The sequence below is a fragment of the Osmerus eperlanus genome, chromosome 17 (assembly GCF_963692335.1).
Source record: "Osmerus eperlanus chromosome 17, fOsmEpe2.1, whole genome shotgun sequence".
Classification (NCBI taxonomy): Eukaryota; Metazoa; Chordata; class Actinopteri; order Osmeriformes; family Osmeridae; genus Osmerus; species Osmerus eperlanus.
In genome coordinates this window covers 5,480,679-5,497,920 of record NC_085034.1, presented here as the reverse complement: position 1 = coordinate 5,497,920, position 17,242 = coordinate 5,480,679, and the positions used below count along the sequence as shown (strand labels likewise).

Below are 17,242 nucleotides of genomic sequence, written 5' to 3'. Positions count from 1 at the left end.
TACACCAACAAACAAAAAAAATCACAGCAAGCAAGAGGTTTTTAAATTCACCTCAATTCCACATGGTCATAAACACTCTACGCACACAGGGAGCTGCAGATGTCTTTCAGTTATTTCTGCTGATAAGGTGGGTGAGTTCCAGAGGCTTCTACACCTCTGGGACAAAAACAAAAGGCCAGCTTGGCTGTGTTAGTGTGTATGCGCGTTCAAGTTACTACATATGGTGCTGTATGGCCTGACCCGTTGTCAAGGTAACGTGGTTAACAGGACGACGTCCGACTTGTTCTCCGTGGTCTGGAGTGCGCGTCATGTAGCCCCGTCATTGAGTGTCCTTGGCAGTGACAGTCCAGAGTGGAGCCTGTTGTATCAAAGTGCTTGTCACGTTAGTAGGCGCCACAGTGGTTTCCTACTATTCTTTTGTGTTCATGAAATGGGATCCTCTGAGAATGTATGAATGAGCGAACAACCTAAGGAATGTGGGGTCGATTTCAAAAGTATAGATGTAGGATGTCACACGCCAAGTCCTCGCCAGTATGACCGTCCGATGTCCCCTCTCTGGAGGTACCGAACCGTCCCCATTCGACATCGACCTCAACGAGATGAAAAAATAGCAGTATGTACAAAATGGTCTCTCAAGGTGGGGGAGAGGCGTGCGTGGAGGAAAATGTTCAAAGAGCAGCATATTTGAATCGTGACATGGAGAAGGGAAGGCAAAGTTATTTGCACAAACTCTGAATATCTTTTTTTTTTAAGTTGTTTTTTTTACATAGATGTGTGTATATATTAAAAAAAAGTCATATTTATATTAATTTACATATAACCCTACACATATCTCTGGTAGAAGAAATTACACAGTAACGCTATGTTTCCGACAAGTGAAGTTTCTGTATATGTAAAAGAAGGTAAAAAGGGTGACAACAGGACAACCTGCAGGGGGGTTAGCACCAGCAGCTGGTGCCCACACAAAGGGGGGGAGGGGGGGATTCTTGGCATTTAACTGTAGAGGAGGGGTGGCTTGGCAGGGGGGTCCAACCCTCTCTTTTGGCCCCCACCTCTGTCTTTCTCTTCGTTTTTTTTAAGGGGGGGGTGAGGGTAAGGTGGTGGGGCAGTCGCTTCTTGGCAGTGTGCATCGTCAGACTTTGTTTTAGGCAGGCGGGCCAGTCCAGCAGCTTCAGGGTGCAACTCCAGCAGCGTCTGGACCTGGAATAGCAACAGGACACGGGCCACGTGGGTTAGAAAACAGCCCAGCCACCAAACATGCTTCAGAGCAGTCATCGAAAATGACAAGAAATGGATCAAACATGGGTTTTCCTGTTTCTAGGTCGTTACAGATGGTGTTTTCGTGGAATCGACAGCTTCTGTGATGTGTGCCTCTCTGAGAAGCCCTGCTTTTTCTGTCAGTCCTGAGCCAGCTGTAGCTCTCTCCCTTGGAGAGGAGGAGAGGCAGTGTGCTCTGCCAGCTGCTCTCTACAGACAGTGTGGCTGTCTAGTCACTTGCCCCATCTCCTGGCAAACACGGCACCTTAAAAACCTGCCAAGCTCTCGAAACGAGCGTAGGTTTCCCACTACGCAAGTTACCCCTGTCTTTGTTCCCTTCTAATTACTCAGGACATAGTTTATGTGTGTTCCACTCACAGCTAGTAGTCCCTCTCTCTCCCTCAGCAAGAGTAGGTCCTCACTGTGGAGCTGTCCAGGCGCTGTACTGCTGATGGTCCGACTGCAGGGGGAGACAGACAGACAGGCAGCAGTCAGTCAGACGCCTCAGGTTCTCTCCTGGCTTCAGCAGGTTAAGCTCTCCAATTTACTGTACACCCAGAACAACTGACAAGAAATCAGATCTTAAGACACTGTAGACTTATTCAATTTGAGTCTGCACCAAAAACAAACAAACAGACTTTGGACCGGTTGAAACACACACACAAACAAGAACGAGGTTAGTGAAAATGTCCACCAGCTAGCCAAGCGATGACACACTGCATCACACACTCAAAGGAGAAGTGTGGGCTCATTTTGAGTGAATCACACCTATGAGGGGAGCACCTGTGTTATTCTGGGTACAATACACCAGGAACCACAGAGAAAAGAGCACAGGAAGAAGGTCCAGTTACACCGGGTCAGAACACAGTGTCAGAGCACATCGTTAAAGGAGAACTTGTGTCTAAACCTGAACGTCAGATGTCATCCTTTCATGTATCGGAACCTGTGTGTTCATGTGTCCGTCTGGTATTGCATTCAGAGTTGTAGGGTGCAGTGCAAAACCTTGACCTAGCCAGACCACAATCACAAACCCAAGTTCCAATACACCTTTCATCCCTTTTTTTTTTTTCTATCAAAAAGAAAGATTTGAGACCTGAGTCCTCCTTTAACAGCGGAGAGGGAGCGAGGGGGCAACACACACACACACACTGGAAGTTTCTGAAGACTTCGTGTTTTTCTATGCAAAAACCTCCTGTTTCTACGCCACTTACATAGCTCACATCCTTTGTTTAGCCAAGTAACTGCATTAACTTCAAGGGTGTACCAGCAGCTAGTCACTGTCCCAAGGACAGTTATTATCCACTTAACTGACACCTTAACCAGCGTTAAGTTGCTCACTAGTTCTAATGTAACTGACCGTCAAACCATATCATTAATAATCCTGCCAAACATAAGGACCACCCTTGGAGTTGGGCACTGAGGACAGAGAGAAAGAAAAAACAAGAGAAAGAGGACAGTTAATGTCAAGACCACGGAGAAGAGCAGGTACATTGGGGGGGTGGGCAGCACTAACGGAGGGGGTAGGGGGGGGACATCATTGGAGGCCCCCTGGCCCTACAGGGGCCCCCGGTGCCACTGGGTATGCAGTATTTATATATCTGACCTTGAAACCAGTCCAAATACATGTCGTCAGGACTGTCGTCCAACGCCTCATAGAGAACTGCAGAGCGGCAGTCCCAGGTCAGAGAGAACAACAGAAACACAGTCAGAACTTGCCGGAGGGAGGGGAGTGTGCTGCAAACTGAGCCATCAAGTTGGCTTTCTTCATAAAAGCCTCCTACACGGCACTCTGAACAGCACTGTGCAACATACAGTATATCAATCTCTCATCTATCGACATGTACACTTACGGTACATGAGGGGGTGGGGTCCTAACCAGTGACAAGGTGTGTGTGTGTGTGGGGGGGGGAGGGGGTAGTCCTAACCAGTGAAGAGGTGTGTGGTGTTGGGGGCTCTCACCTTCAGGGGGTAATCTGCGGGAGTGTCCAGATGTGGTGAGCCGGAAGCCTGCTGGGAGCGTCTCCGCGGAGCCAGGCATCATGCTGATCCCGTGGACGTCCCTGGGGGGGAACTGCCTCCGCCACGACGGCCCCCGCAGGTCCCGGTCATCACACTGACATACGGACACACACAGGGACAGCGGGTTAGAAACCCCCCCAGGAACCAACTGTAGTTCAGAGCAGTCAGAATTGAAAAAAAGCTCAACTATGGTTTGTGGTTTTCTAAGTCGTTAAAGATGCTGTTTTCATGTGATAAACAGCCTCTGATGTGTCAACAGGTGGGAACAGAACAGGTGGGAGAAACGATTGACAACAAACCCAGGTGTGTCTGTCTGTCACGGCCTGTCACCCATGGTAACCGCGGGGCGGGGGCCAGTAGTGCGGGTGACAGGTGTCACTCACCTCGTCCAGTCTCCTCTCAGTGCCCAGTGCTAGCAGGTTATTATACTCCCTCTCCAGAATCTGACGTGCCTGTTGGGAGGAGGGGGGAAACGGCACAGCACTTCACTAACACTTCAGACTGTCTCCGCTCACGGACAATGGAGGGATTTGAAGTGAGAGAGTTCAGAAATGATGTACTGTTTGGAAGAAGCAAAGCATGTATTTTGCGGAAAGGGTGTGCTTCACGTGTCATGGATGAAGGTAACAGCCGTAACTGTTTCGAATGATTTACCAGACTTCCTCAACACAAGGGATTGTGTGTGTGTGTATCTGAACTGTGTGCGAACATGTGTGTGTGCTATGAGCATGTGTGTTCCGACCTGAGTGTTTTGGTTGGGGATCTGAAGGAGCAGTGCCAAGCTGACGTAGTCAAAGTTGTCGTCGAGGGCGACTAGGGAACCGTGCACTCCACTCTCCAACAGGATGTTGGCGTAGTCTCTAAGACCGATACTCTGGATCCAGCGGATCACACGCTCGTTGCTCCACACCAGCACGTCTGGACACGCACACCATCATACAGGAACATATAAAATACCCTGCCATAACGGTTCTCTTTGTACATTTGTGAGTTACATGGGGAATCCACACGGGTTGACCGTGTTAATACACAGAGTCATAACTCGGTCAGTCGCAGGGGTACACATCTCCTGGGTTCCCAGTACCTCTCATCTCGTGCTGGCTGTGTTCCCTCCGCCTTTCCAGCTCCTTCCTGTCATAGTTCAGCTTCTTCAGACACATGATGCCGTACTGCAAACTCGTCCTACAGACACACGGGACACGCCTTTTACTCGGCAACGGATACTTCCTTAGCAACAGAAACACAGTCGACCCCCCCTCTGCGGTAACTCCTACACACAAGCCAACGAAAGACCTGGATGTCCTCCGTGGAAATGTTGCCGTGCGGTCGTGTGGATGCGGCAGTACCTGTGAAAGCTGTCCACCATTTTCAGGTGCACCCTCAGGTCCTTCTTGGTGAGGTGGTCCAGCATGCGGGCGTCCACCAGGCACTCCATGAAGTAGGAGCGGTACTGAGGCAGGCCCAGGCTCGGCAGCCACTCGTTTCCGATCCACTCGTGGTTCATGTCGCCGTACGCCAGAGTCTCAACGACCACAGCAGCAGAACACGTTTGTTTTTGACTTATTTTAAAGCTCTTTGGTTAACATGGGTTGTTTGTTTTTTTGTGCGTGCTACTGTGTAGAAATAAATGTGACTTGGATGTTCACGACACTGTTACAAACACTGACATTTTCAGTTACATATGAAAGGAACTGAAAGATCAAATATAGAGAAAGGTAGCCAGTTCCTTACCTGTGCCCAGCTTCCTTCCTCTGAGTCAGACTTCTGTTGTTGGCCATTAAAGTGAAATAACACAAAATATGAATTATTCACTGACAAACCAAAACTGTTTTGGTCTGGATTTTGGCTCCTTTAACTACTGTAATCTACCTGTTATCAAAGGAATAACGATGAGCACGAACTCCCCTAACTGTTTCTCGAACAGAACAGAACATTCTCTCTCAAGGTCTGGTGCAAGTTTTAATAACGTTTCAAGCCAATAATGTGGAGCCAGTTTAAATATGCATGAGATATGATCTATCCAAAGTTGGAGAAGACAATTTATGGGAGTAGGAACTACATTTTAGAGAGGGGGGAAAAAACGATTTCCTTCCTTTTGACTAGTGAATGGGGCCCTGGGGAAGTGTAACAAGGTTACCCCCGCAGTCCTGTCCAGTTCTAGAAGATTGCATCTGGCTCGGAGATTGGAGCTGGCGCATTAGAACCGATCCGGCACCAATAATGCCCAGACGGGGGCCTCTTTCCTCAGCCATTCACTACTCACATCCATACCATAGAGCAGAGCTCGCTATTAGCCTCATTGAGCCAGACATTCAGGAGAGATTACTGGCATGAGGAGCAAACAGCTGAGGGGCCAGATCCAGGACTCAGGAGTCTGTCTCACATGTAACATGCTATCCGTCTTCAGTGACAGCTGGAGACTAGTGGCTACTTAGAGCCACATGACAAACGAAACACCGCTGGACAATTGGACTGTTGTGAAGACGGACCGACGGACGGATTGACAGAATCTTACAATCTGACCGAATAACCATCGGTCTTGTCAACTGCCTAATGCTTATGAGAGAGCAACAGTGTGAGGATGCGTGCATGGAATACAACTCCAGTCTGCAGACCTTCTTCATGTTTGCGTGTGTACAGCCATATTAAAACACTGCCCCTGCGCAGACACACACAGCCCCCCTGGTGAAAGCAGACAGGAGAGACCCAGAGGATGTAAGAGGAAAGGAAGAGAAGAGGAGACTAACCGTTCTGGAGGGGGCAGCCAGGGTCTCCATTTCCTCGTGGGTCACCCATACATTGCCTGACGGCTACGTGAGGGGCGGGCCCAAGAGAGACAGCAGCAGCAGTATTGGTAGTAGTAGTCCAGTGGGAGGGGCAAGCAGTGTTAAAGAAGAAGAGCAGCACCACTGTAAGCCAATAGTGTTACAGCATCACGGTCAGATGATGAAGAGGCCCCACCCCTCTGGGGTCAAAGGGCGCACACAAGTACACAACACAAATCAACAAACACACTAGCACAGAACAGCACAAGAGGACTGGTTATCTCACTGAAAGTGCACAGCAACAGCAAACACACAACAATAAAGACTACGTTTACCATGCAAGACAGCACATGGCACCTAGTGCCGTAGACAATCAGTGAATCACAACAAAACGAGACTCCAACTGCGAGTGTGTGTTTGCGAACCTAAACATCCACCTCTATCCGACCTCATTTGTTTACCCTCCATCTACGACTATCCTCCTAATCTGGTGAATCTAATTTTAGCCGTGGTGATTGTTGTGCAGTTCCGTTACCCATGATCAGACGGGTGTGACCTAGATAGAGAGCAGCTCTCCCAAGGCATGGCTACTACTACTGCTGCCACTGTGTCTGCTTCCAACCCTGTTACAGACACAGCGCCATCGGCGCCTCACTCCCTCCCTCAGTATTGGATAACAGGAGGTATAGCTGTCAAGAGTGAAGCGGGTTAAATATCCCCCCCCAACCCTACCCCGCCCCCTTCACTTCCTGTCAATTTTATGCCAGTTAGACACTTCCCTCAGTTCTACAGGGTCGATTAGACATGAGTGTTAACTGGAGGGACGTTTGGGCTTATGGAGGGCGACAGCCCCCCCCCCCCCCCCCCCCCGTCACACCAGGGGTGCTGCCTGGGCAGAGAGAGAGGGCTATGGAGTCACACACTCTCCGATGAAAGATTCATGAGGTGTTTAAGTGGGCGAGTTGTTCTGGGACGGCCTTGGTGAGGAGAGGAGGGGAGTGGGAGGGGCAAGTGCTGTGCCCACTACACTAAAGGAGAGTGAAATGTGGGTCTAGGATGTTAGTGAGGGTGTCTGATTACATCCGCGCATGAGCGGTCCGTGGGATGTGTGTGTGTGCAATTAGCATATGGGATGTGGCGTAGTTTAGGGTCCAACTTCTTGAGTCTGTACAAAATCAATGACACGTTTAATCAAGTCAAGGACCTTCTATTAAGGCACAGCCGGCTGCTCAAAAGCATTAGCCAATTACCATGGCAAGTCCAAGTTGTCACTAATGAGTGCAGGGTTCTGAACGCTCACGTAAACCGTACTGTCTGTTTGTATGGGTCTTTGTCCATGCCTGAACGTGTGTGTCGGTGTGCGTCACTGAACACTCACGGTCCTGGAGGTGGGTGGTGCGGAGGGGCTGGTGAGGGACACCATCTCCTGGATGGCCAGGCGCAGCTTGAGGCGGTGCAGGGGGTTGCTGATGCCGATCTCCCTCTGGATCTCCGTGTCGGACAGCGCCGACATGATGGCGCCGCTCTTCACGTTGGCGCGACACGCCGCCACGTACCAGGCCGGCATGCCCAGCCACAGCTGGGACAGGAGAGGAGGAAAGGGGGCAGACGTCAACACATGTTGGCTGACTGTCCATTTGTTATTTGAGGAGAGGGAAGCTTGCACTTGTTCTATGATTCCTTGTTAATTGTGGGTGGGACATGTTTTAGAATAACCTATGAATAAACAGCAGGGGGCAGTAATGGCTTTATCTCTGACTTTTACTGCGAAGTACTTCACCTTATTTATTTCATGCTGGTGACTGACATTGTAAACGGATTACAAATATATAAATCAATGAGTGCACTCGGACGTTTACAAAGTAAATACAATATTTTGTCGTGCTTTCAATGCCTTTCAATACATCTCCAGTGAGGCTAAAGACTAGCATAATGTCTGGAAGTTATTGGACCATTAGAGGGTCACGTGATGTGGCCAGAGGTGAGCTATGGAAAACACCGTCCCTTCAGCACTGAGCTCAGAGGCCTACAGACACATGCATATCAGGACTGGTATCTATAATGTGTATGGGGCAAACTGAGAAGGGGTTGAACAGTCACACAGAGACTCAAAAGTACAAGCAACCAAAGTGGTGAGAGCTGGTAATGTGTTGACAATGCTTTATGGGGTTCCCTGTTGTAATCACACCACAGTAGTGGGTGGCTTATGTAAGAAGTGTTGAGTAATTTGACATTCATTAACAGTGGTATTTTGATTAAATGCCTGCTTACCGTGAATTGAAAATTAACTTAATTGAAAAGTAACGGACCATTAAGCCAGAGAGAGACTCGGCCTACTGAGGTGTGCTGTAATTCACTGGAAACATAAAGGTCAAAGGGCAGGGAAGAATGGTTTTCACGCTTGATTGGCTGACAGACATGTGCAGCGTGTGCAAGTAACACCCTCCCAGGACATGAACCATAAACCATGAACTTAAACCTTGGAGCTCTGCGTGGTCCCAGTTCTATATATATGATCATTTCCTTTCTGCTCTCCTCTGTTTTCACGAAGCTAGCAAACAACTTAGGTCAGAGAACGGGAGGAAAGGAAGGTTGTGCTTTCAGACACGCTGAAGAGCCCGTCTTGTGCTTCCCATGCACATGTCTGATCTACACAGAAAAAAGGGTTGAACCTGTCGCAGGCCAGACTAGTCAAGCACCTACCTCTAGCCAGGCCACCACGGTAGGGCCGTCCCACTGGGCGAAGGGTAAGCCCTTTCTCCTCGCCTCCTCCAATAGCTCGTGCCTGAAGGAGGGGACAGAAGCATGGTGTTAGCATACTGTACACACACACACACACGCAAGCACACACATTCACAAGACTTCAATCCTGACTCTCTCACACACACACACCTCTACTTCCACAAGGCACTGCCATCGTCTCTAGTGTACCGAGTGCAGTTGTGTCTACTGTGCGCTACACTGTACCGTCTTATCTCTCTCGGAGCAGCCCGTGCTCCTAGAGCTCTGGAAAGGGCACTCTGCTATCATCCATCTATCTCTGAAAACCACGTCTTCATAGCCCTGCGAGGCTACGCCTCCCTCCAAACTGGAGCTCTAACAGCCAGCTTCTGGTCCTGTAGTGTGTGAGGCTATCAATTGTTTAGAATGTTGGTAAACGTAGGTTTAGGATTCATATTGAACTGTAAGCTTCTGAACAATACTATATTTAGGTTAGACCGCTATAGGAAAGAGTCGAAAGAAGCAATGGACCTGTGCTTGCTGCAAATGTCAGATACATTTACAGTATATACCCTGACAATGGATAGGCGTTAAAACACCCTTTTACGCTGCTGAACACCCTCTCTACTCTTTCAACCGTGCGTGACAGGGATGCATTCTGTGCGTCCTGTCTTTGTGTGGTCATAACTAATGCTCCTGTCTTTGAGCTAACTTGGTCTCGTGAGCTAAAATGGCAGAGAGGCATGTTGCACTGCGCAGCACCAAGCTGAGCTGTGCTAAGCACACGCTCTGGCCTACTCAGCTCAAAGTAAACTACACCTTATTTTGAGAGAGAGAGAGAGAGAGAGAGAGAGAGAGAGAGAGAGAGAGAGAGAGAGAGAGAGAGAGAGAGAGAGAGAGAGAGAGAGAGAGAGAGAGAGAGAGAGAGAGAGAGAGAGAGAGAGAGAGAGAGAGAGAGAGAGAGAGAGAGAGAGAGAGAGAGAGAGAGAGAGAGAGAGAGAGAGAGAGAGAGAGAGAGAGAGAGAGAGAGAGAGAGAGAGAGAGAGAGAGAGAGAGAGAGAGAGCAGATACAGTCCTCACATTGTTGGGCTGCCGGAGCCGTTAGTAATATGCTGATTCTGGTAAAGCTAGCACTCTGCTAGGCTGAGGGAGATGGAAGTGATGAACGGGCTGAAAAGCCTTGATGTGACGCTTGTGATGGTGTGGGTGGGTGGGTGTGTGTGCAGAAGTGAAAAAAAGAAATAAACACAGAACGATCATGTGTGTGTGAAGGAGAATGCGTGCGAGTGTGAACATGAGCGTGTACTGTACATCATGTACTGTCAAGAGTGAATATGAACCTAATGGTACAATTAGCCACCAGGCATGCTATAGTGGTGAGGTATCGAGACAGAGTGTGTGTAAATTCCTTATGACGATGAACACATAAACCTTATTGTGCCAAGCAGTATCGAGAAGGGTTCAGTGATCAATATGGACGCGCACCCCCCCCCCCCCACATGCACACGGAACACATACAGTACATGTACAGAACACTCAAAGGCTTCTAATCAGTGAGTGACTAGGTTCTCAGGGAGTCAGAACCCAGAAGCAAGTCCCTGCATATACCTTTGCCAGAACTTGGCAGATGGACAAGGAGCTAGCTACATGAGCCCCCCCCCGCACACAGTACAGCCTAACAAAGATGAAGGCCTCAGTGCAACGAAAGGGCACTTGGACAGGAAACAGAATACATAAAGTACAAAGCCTTCATTTCCTATCAATTCAATAAGAGGTTGTTTTGGCTGGAGAGGAGGAATGTTGCCTTCACAGCCTCATCAATACACAGGGGTGAGTTATATGTTCAGCTCAGGCCAACACATGAGTCACATCCACTGAACATAGCTGGGAAGGGAAGGAAACAGTTATGACGAATCAAACGAAAAAATCTGATGATCCATAACCAGGTGTTGAAGCTGGTTATTCAAAACACACACACACCCACACACACAGGGAGAGGAAGTATTTTAACATTCCAGGTGAAAAACAATCGGCCACATCGACCAACATTCTTTGTCCAGCCATGGAAGCAGCTGCCAGTCAGCTGGAAGGGAGAAAACGTCGTAGAAACGGTCAAAAGAAAAGAAAGCGAGGGATTATTGAACGGCCACATGGGACAGAGTGATAGAGATACACAGCAGCCTTGGCACCGGTCTTTGGGGGAGGACAGACTGACAGATGGACAGACGGACAGATATGACAGACGGGGCACGGCTCTGACAAATGGAGAAATACCCGGGGGGGGGGGGGGTCACACGCCCTCACACAACTTACCCGCTTGTTTAGAGTCAGAGGATGATGAGGGGGGGGGGGGAGGAAGGGAGGGAATAAGGGAGAGAGAGCGAGAGAGCAGGAAAGAGAGAGAAAGAATGAGGGAGAGAGGGAGAAAGGAGAGATAGAGTGACGGGAGACAAAATTACACACATGTTAATGGATAAATAAGCTTTAGACTTTCATTACCCAGCCTCCCAAACACACACACACACACACACACACAACAGAATCAGTAGCAGGAGTATCCTCTGCTCCACAGCAAGCAAAATATGTCACAAAATCTACAGGACAGACAACTCTCAGAAGATTCATCCGTACAGACAATTACATTCACTAGTCAGAGAACACAGCTAGTTAGCGAATGAGAGACATTGGTTGTGATCAGGTTAATGCCGTCTTCAACACACTGCGTGCAGCCGAGAGAAAATGCACTGCAAACGAGGCAAGACATCGTTGTGAACACTCAATCCTCACGTCGGTACATTCCTCATCATCCAAATGTCTGTGCACCACACACACGCACGCACACACAGTACGCATCACATGGACAGTGAACCAGCCATTATGGATTAAGAGGCTGAGATGTAAAGTCCTGCAGGCAGAAGACAGTAGCATGCGTGGGACAGGAGGCACCAAGATGCAAGGCGGCCTGATTCCTGGAGAGATCGTCTCTGGAGGTCAGTTGCAGTGCGACAGAAAAAGAAAAAAAAAACACATCGACAGGTACAATACCTTCTACGGATCGACTGTCATGGAGGCAAGGTCGTTAGTGGGGATGACTGAATGCTCGCTTATTGGAAAGCGTGTTCACGTTGGCACCGCAAACACACACGCACACATGCATGCAGAGGTATGTATCACTCATGTAGCACTCATGACATCCCTGTTCCAAAGAAATTGGATGAACCTTTCAGTCTAGCCCCAAACATTCGATGAATCTACAATGTAAAAGGCCCATCAAGATGTGGCTTCTAGAAGAACTATAGGAGCCCACAGTGACACCACACCAGTGTGTGAGATGACTAGAGGCCGCCCCTGATCAATAGTCTGGCTGAGTCCTTGTATTTAGTTGGGGGTGATCGCTCTATTCTGCCCCTCTCTACACGACTGTTTCTGCAGGCGGGTCTCTATCGATTCCTGCCTCTGCAGGAGCCTGTGGGGTTGGCAGGGCCTGGATCCAGACCCAGGCAGGCTTTCACACTGGAGGCAGTGATGGATAACAACAGGAAACCAACCCTGACTCTTGTATAGGAGGGTCAGAGGTCAGATCAAGTGAAAAGGTTTCTACAGTACGGTATACTGCAAAGCTGCTTGAGCTAGCTATAGAGATGATTCTGAAGGGTTAGCTATTCCTGGTATGTATGTGTGTGTGTGTCCACTAACCCAGACCTGACCTCTCTGGGGCTGGCTGTGAGATGAGCCAGTCAGAGTGCTGCCTGCTAGAAGCGCCCAGTGGGAGGTTATACCCCAGCAGGCCGCGTGTGGGCGAGGAGGGAGGGAGGAGGACGTGGGAGCTTACTTCTTTTTCAGACGGCGGTCCTTCTCCGCCTGGGTCCCTAGCTTGCTCATGGCCATGTCCTGTCCCACCATGTCTGGGTCGGATATGATCGCTGTGAGGGGAGAGAGAGAGACAGAGAGAGAGAGAGAGTGCAGAGAAGTTGAGCTGCTGACTCATGTAGTTAATGGAAGTCTAGCTGTCTATTCAGTGTCTATGAATCCTGACCTGTACCCACACCTAAGCCATGTCACATCACACATCCACACGGTACTTGAGGAGAACCCTATCATAATTACACAGCCAACATCGAGCTTTGAAAATGCAATACTGTGCCCTCTACAGAATATCTACTGTTTGTGTACAGCTCAGAATTTGAATCTAGAACACAGAAATAAAATAAATCTGGTTTTTTTTTTCCAGAGGGGGGTGGTGGTGTTGGGTACCTTGGCCCGGCCCCACAGCCTCCCTGTGTTGCAGGTGAGCCAGCCTGCCCTTCTCCTTCTTGCCAAAGAGCCGTCCGATGGAGGATTTGATGCCTTTCTTCTTGGGCTGCTTGTGGAGGGAGTCCTGACTGCTGGCCACGCTGCTCAGAGCACTGGCCTCAGCCTCCAGGGACGCAGCCATCCTGGACACACAGCAGAGCATCAACACAGTATACCACACACACACACCATGTACCACATACATATAGACCAGTGGTTCCCAACCCTGGTCCTCAGGGCACCCCTGTCCTCCATGTTTAGATGTTTCCCTGCTCCAACACACCTGATTCAAATGAATGAGTTGTTATCCAGCTCTGCAGAAGCCTGCTTATGACCATTCATTTGAATCAGGTGTGTTGGAGCAGGGAAACATCAAAAACATGCACACACACACTGTACCACACACATGATGCATACAAATTGGATATTGTATTTCACACAATGGCTCCCACACGCTACTCAACTCAACAAGTGACGAGACAGCAGTCCATCTTACAACACAAGTTTATAAAAACAAGAAATGTCACTCCTCTACACTATAGCAGAAGCACAAGTGTGTGTGTGTGTGTGTGTTGATACGTACCCCCGTGCGTCATTGTGCGAGGAAGCCGGCAGCGTGTGTGTCATGCGCACGGTCCGCGGCGTGGAGGGGGGGGATGTCTCACACTTTATGGTGGCCTTGTCCTCGCGGCCGTCTTCATCCACCGATGCTATCTGGAGGGCGAGGTGAGAGGTGAGGAGGATTTCGAGGTGAGGGTGAGGAACGGGGTCAGCATTAGACTACAACAGTGACAACTTCTCACTGCTTAAGATATTAATAATATACATATTTATACTCTGATATCTTATGAAATATTAATATTTTGAAATATTAATAATTTCTCTACATCAGCGCAAGCCTATTTGACAACAGTATGTCATGGCTATGGTGAAATCTAACAATACATTCATCTATCAGATCATTTACTATCTACAGTGTAAACTAGGAGTCGGTGTTGCAAGGTTCAAACCATACCTTTCTTCTGTGTTTCCTCAGGTCACTGGGCTGTGAGGTGCGCACACACACACACACACACACACACACAAACGCACAGATGAGTCAGAGTGTAAACAGGTTTACATTGACACACCTGCTGTACACAGAGAATACGAGCCTACTAGCTCTATAATAACCGTATTATGTGTCATCAGGGAAGACACAAGACCCATCAATTACGGATTTTCAGACCCTGATCAATACTACGGAACGTGAGTGATTTGTAAACAAAACCACCCCTGGCACCACTATTAATTTTGTGGATCAATACAATCACAAGCTCATTGCTCATGTACCCATGGGTGCAGGAGACACTTGAACACACCAGCGCTGCTTTGTCGAGGCGGATTGAGCTGGATTTGAATATTTTTAGCACAGCTATCACAGAGTAATAAGGAAGGGCTGAGAAAAACTGAATCCCCACGGCAACAACATCTGGAGGGAAAAAGCCCTAGGTCAGGTCAGTGTGCTGTCAGCCAGAGAGAGAGAGAGGGAAAGAAACAGGGAGAAAGAGGGGTAGGCAATCCTCTAGTGTATGTGGTGTACAGAGCAGTTCACTGATCAGATCAGAGAAGGCCAGTGGGATCTCCAACCATTTTAACACCTGGGCTCACTGAGAGACAAGAGGCACAAAGCTTGTTTTGTTCATTTCTTAACCCTTCTGAACACTAGACGTACATTTGACCTCAGAAAGGTCAACTGGAATTTATAATAGAATTAGAAACCAGCTGAAAAATAAAAATAAAATCAATATAACAAAGCAAACAAAATTTCCATACATGAGGCTTGAGTGACCAAACCCAACCGCATAGATAATCAATTAAATCCATCAAAGAGCGTCAAACATTATATTAATCACATTGATGGAAAGCCAATAATGTGCTTTTTCAAGTGGCTGTTATGCAAAGAGTCAGAGCTGTCTCTTAGTATGCTGTGTATTACATCAAAGTTATACTACTATCAACGTAAAAAATGCATCATCTAAGACTGGATCAATGTCCAAACAGACTCAGCTTTTCAGTAGGTTTAATCCAATGATACAACAAACACAAAAACATAGTTAAATCCGTCTGACTCTACCTGCTCTGTCTTTCTCTTGCCTGGTAAAAAAACATATCTGCTCCTAGCCAGCTGCAGGCCCTTACCCTAATTACCAGCCTCATACTGCCTGAGTGAGGAGTGCCCCTAGTGCCCCAAAAACAATGAAACAAAACGAATACAATAACTAAATAACAACCGATAATAATAATCAAACTGTGTAATGGCTTCCACAACAGCTGCGATTTAAAAGCTTCTGCTAAATATATAAAATGTAATGCAATGTGATGTAAATGTACTGTGGTACAAGCAGGGTCATCTTTGGTCATTCTCTCCATCAAATCAACCTCTACACCATGTCAGAGCCGGTCAGATAGCCTACATGATGGGACATACGGAACAAGAGAAGGGTAAGGGGATTCAGAGCTGTAAGCCTATAGATAGGACACAATCATACAGAACTTATAATATACTGGGCTGTATTATCTGCTGTATATGGTCCTAGATTATCTGCTGTGTTGACTATTATGCACCATTTGTATTATTTGTATATTATTTGTTGATTTGGATAAAAGTGTCTGCTGAATGAATAAATAAAATGAGATTCAAGTTAATGCTGCCTTATGAACCCACACAGTGCATTATGAATCAATCTACCCCACATCACAATAGCATGCTGCTTTACTGTACCAGGGTCATCACGCCCATGCGCTCCATGTCCCGGGCCGGGCTGCGGGGGTCCAGTTTGGGTGTAGAGTGTCCGCTGGGGGGGGAGGAGCTAGCCAGGGAGGAGGCGGTGGCTGAGGCGGTGATGCAGGCCCCGGGGTGGTGCATGCGGGCCAGGTTGAGGCCCTCCAGGCTGACGCTGGCCACGCGGTTCTCTATCTCCTCCGCACGGAGCTCCGTGGACTCCTTCTCCTCCTGGATGAGCCTGGGAGAGAAAGAGAGAGAGAGAGAGAGAGAGAGAGAGAGAGAGAGAGAGAGAGAGAGAGAGAGAGAGAGTGACAAAGAGACAGAGAGCATGCGAGAGATACGGAGATAGAGAAAGCGAGAATAAAACAGAGCGAGTTCGGGAAGAGAAAGATAAGATTGCGAAACAAAGAGACAGAGAGAGAGCGATTGATGAGAGAAAGAGAGAGGCAAGAAGAGAGGGAAACGGAAAGATAGCGAGAGGTAGGTCAGGTGGCTGCGCTAGTCAGATAGAGGCTCTTAGATACACTGTAAAGCTGAGGAGATAACAGGAGTCAAGTCAGCTCATTAGCCATGTCCATGCAGTGCAGTTAGCACCCTAATTAGATAAGACCATCACTATTAGGACTTATTATCAGCTAAATCTTGACCATTCTCACTGGTAAATACAGGGGCTGCTTTCTCAATAGACTGTGCTAGGAATGAAGGAAAGCTGATGAAAGGTATATTAACCACTGTCTCGCTAACAAAAGAAAATACTTTACGCATACACGCCAATGCATATTCATATACCAACAGGCATTATGAAAAACGACTGGCAAGATTTAGAGAAAATTAGGTTTACTATACATTGATGTGATTGTAGGAAGTGACCGAATACAGCACCCTAACGTGTTGACGGTGTTTCCCAGCTACCTTATCTCTTTGTTGATGGCGTCCAGCTGCTCCTGCAGCATCATGGCGAGGGTCTGTGCGTCCGAGTGCCCCCCGGGGGACAGCAGGTCCATGGAGCTGAACATGGTCTCCCGGTCATCATCATCGATGTCCGACATGTCCGACATCTCGCTTTCGAACTGGTGACTACCCAGAACCCCCAGCTGCTGGGAGCGCCACTCGTGCTCGCCAAGGGATTTGGCCTATCAGAGGGAGGATGGGGGAGAGGGATGATGAAAGAGGTTACATGAATTTGGTTATCAAGACCACAGTAACCAGGACAGTATCAAGACGAATTCATCCTGCTTATGCTGAAGTAAATCCTGGGCAAACTACCATGGAAGAAGCTGGACTGGAACTCCAATACTATACATACTGTAGAGCACTTTTAGATTTCTACTTTCAATATTGCATAGATTTTTTGGTTTTCCAGACTAATTGGGTGTACATTTAGGGGGAAATCTGCTTTCATTAGCAGAGGTAATGAGCC

At 48.1% G+C, this 17,242-nt stretch overlaps 1 protein-coding gene across 5 annotated transcripts in view; it reads right to left on the bottom strand.

The window, feature by feature from the left end:
- Positions 1-91: 91 nt before the first annotated feature.
- The window catches only part of ppfia2 (PTPRF interacting protein alpha 2), a 101,150-nt gene continuing 83,999 nt past the window's right edge, over positions 92-17,242 (bottom strand). Inside the window, exons 15-33 of one of the 5 annotated variants that reach the window (XM_062483251.1) lie at positions 16,735-16,955; positions 15,820-16,060; positions 14,071-14,100; positions 13,639-13,769; positions 13,017-13,198; positions 12,595-12,685; positions 8,745-8,826; positions 7,420-7,620; positions 6,024-6,086; positions 5,008-5,040; positions 4,623-4,798; positions 4,361-4,458; positions 4,019-4,194; positions 3,660-3,728; positions 3,217-3,370; positions 2,861-2,917; positions 2,615-2,673; positions 1,636-1,717; positions 92-1,200 (exon numbers count right to left, since the gene is read on the bottom strand). In XM_062483251.1, the coding sequence (XP_062339235.1) occupies positions 2,630-2,673; positions 2,861-2,917; positions 3,217-3,370; positions 3,660-3,728; positions 4,019-4,194; positions 4,361-4,458; positions 4,623-4,798; positions 5,008-5,040; positions 6,024-6,086; positions 7,420-7,620; positions 8,745-8,826; positions 12,595-12,685; positions 13,017-13,198; positions 13,639-13,769; positions 14,071-14,100; positions 15,820-16,060; positions 16,735-16,955 (2,049 nt within the window). In that variant the 3' untranslated portion in view covers positions 92-1,200; positions 1,636-1,717; positions 2,615-2,629. Of the gene's footprint in view, positions 1,201-1,635; positions 1,718-2,614; positions 2,674-2,860; positions 2,918-3,216; positions 3,371-3,575; positions 3,729-4,018; positions 4,195-4,360; positions 4,459-4,622; positions 4,799-5,007; positions 5,041-6,023; positions 6,087-7,419; positions 7,621-8,744; positions 8,827-12,594; positions 12,686-13,016; positions 13,199-13,638; positions 13,770-14,070; positions 14,101-15,819; positions 16,061-16,734; positions 16,956-17,242 lie in introns of those variants that run through there. The other 4 variants (XM_062483250.1, XM_062483253.1, XM_062483252.1 and 1 more) reach the window with 4 other exon arrangements.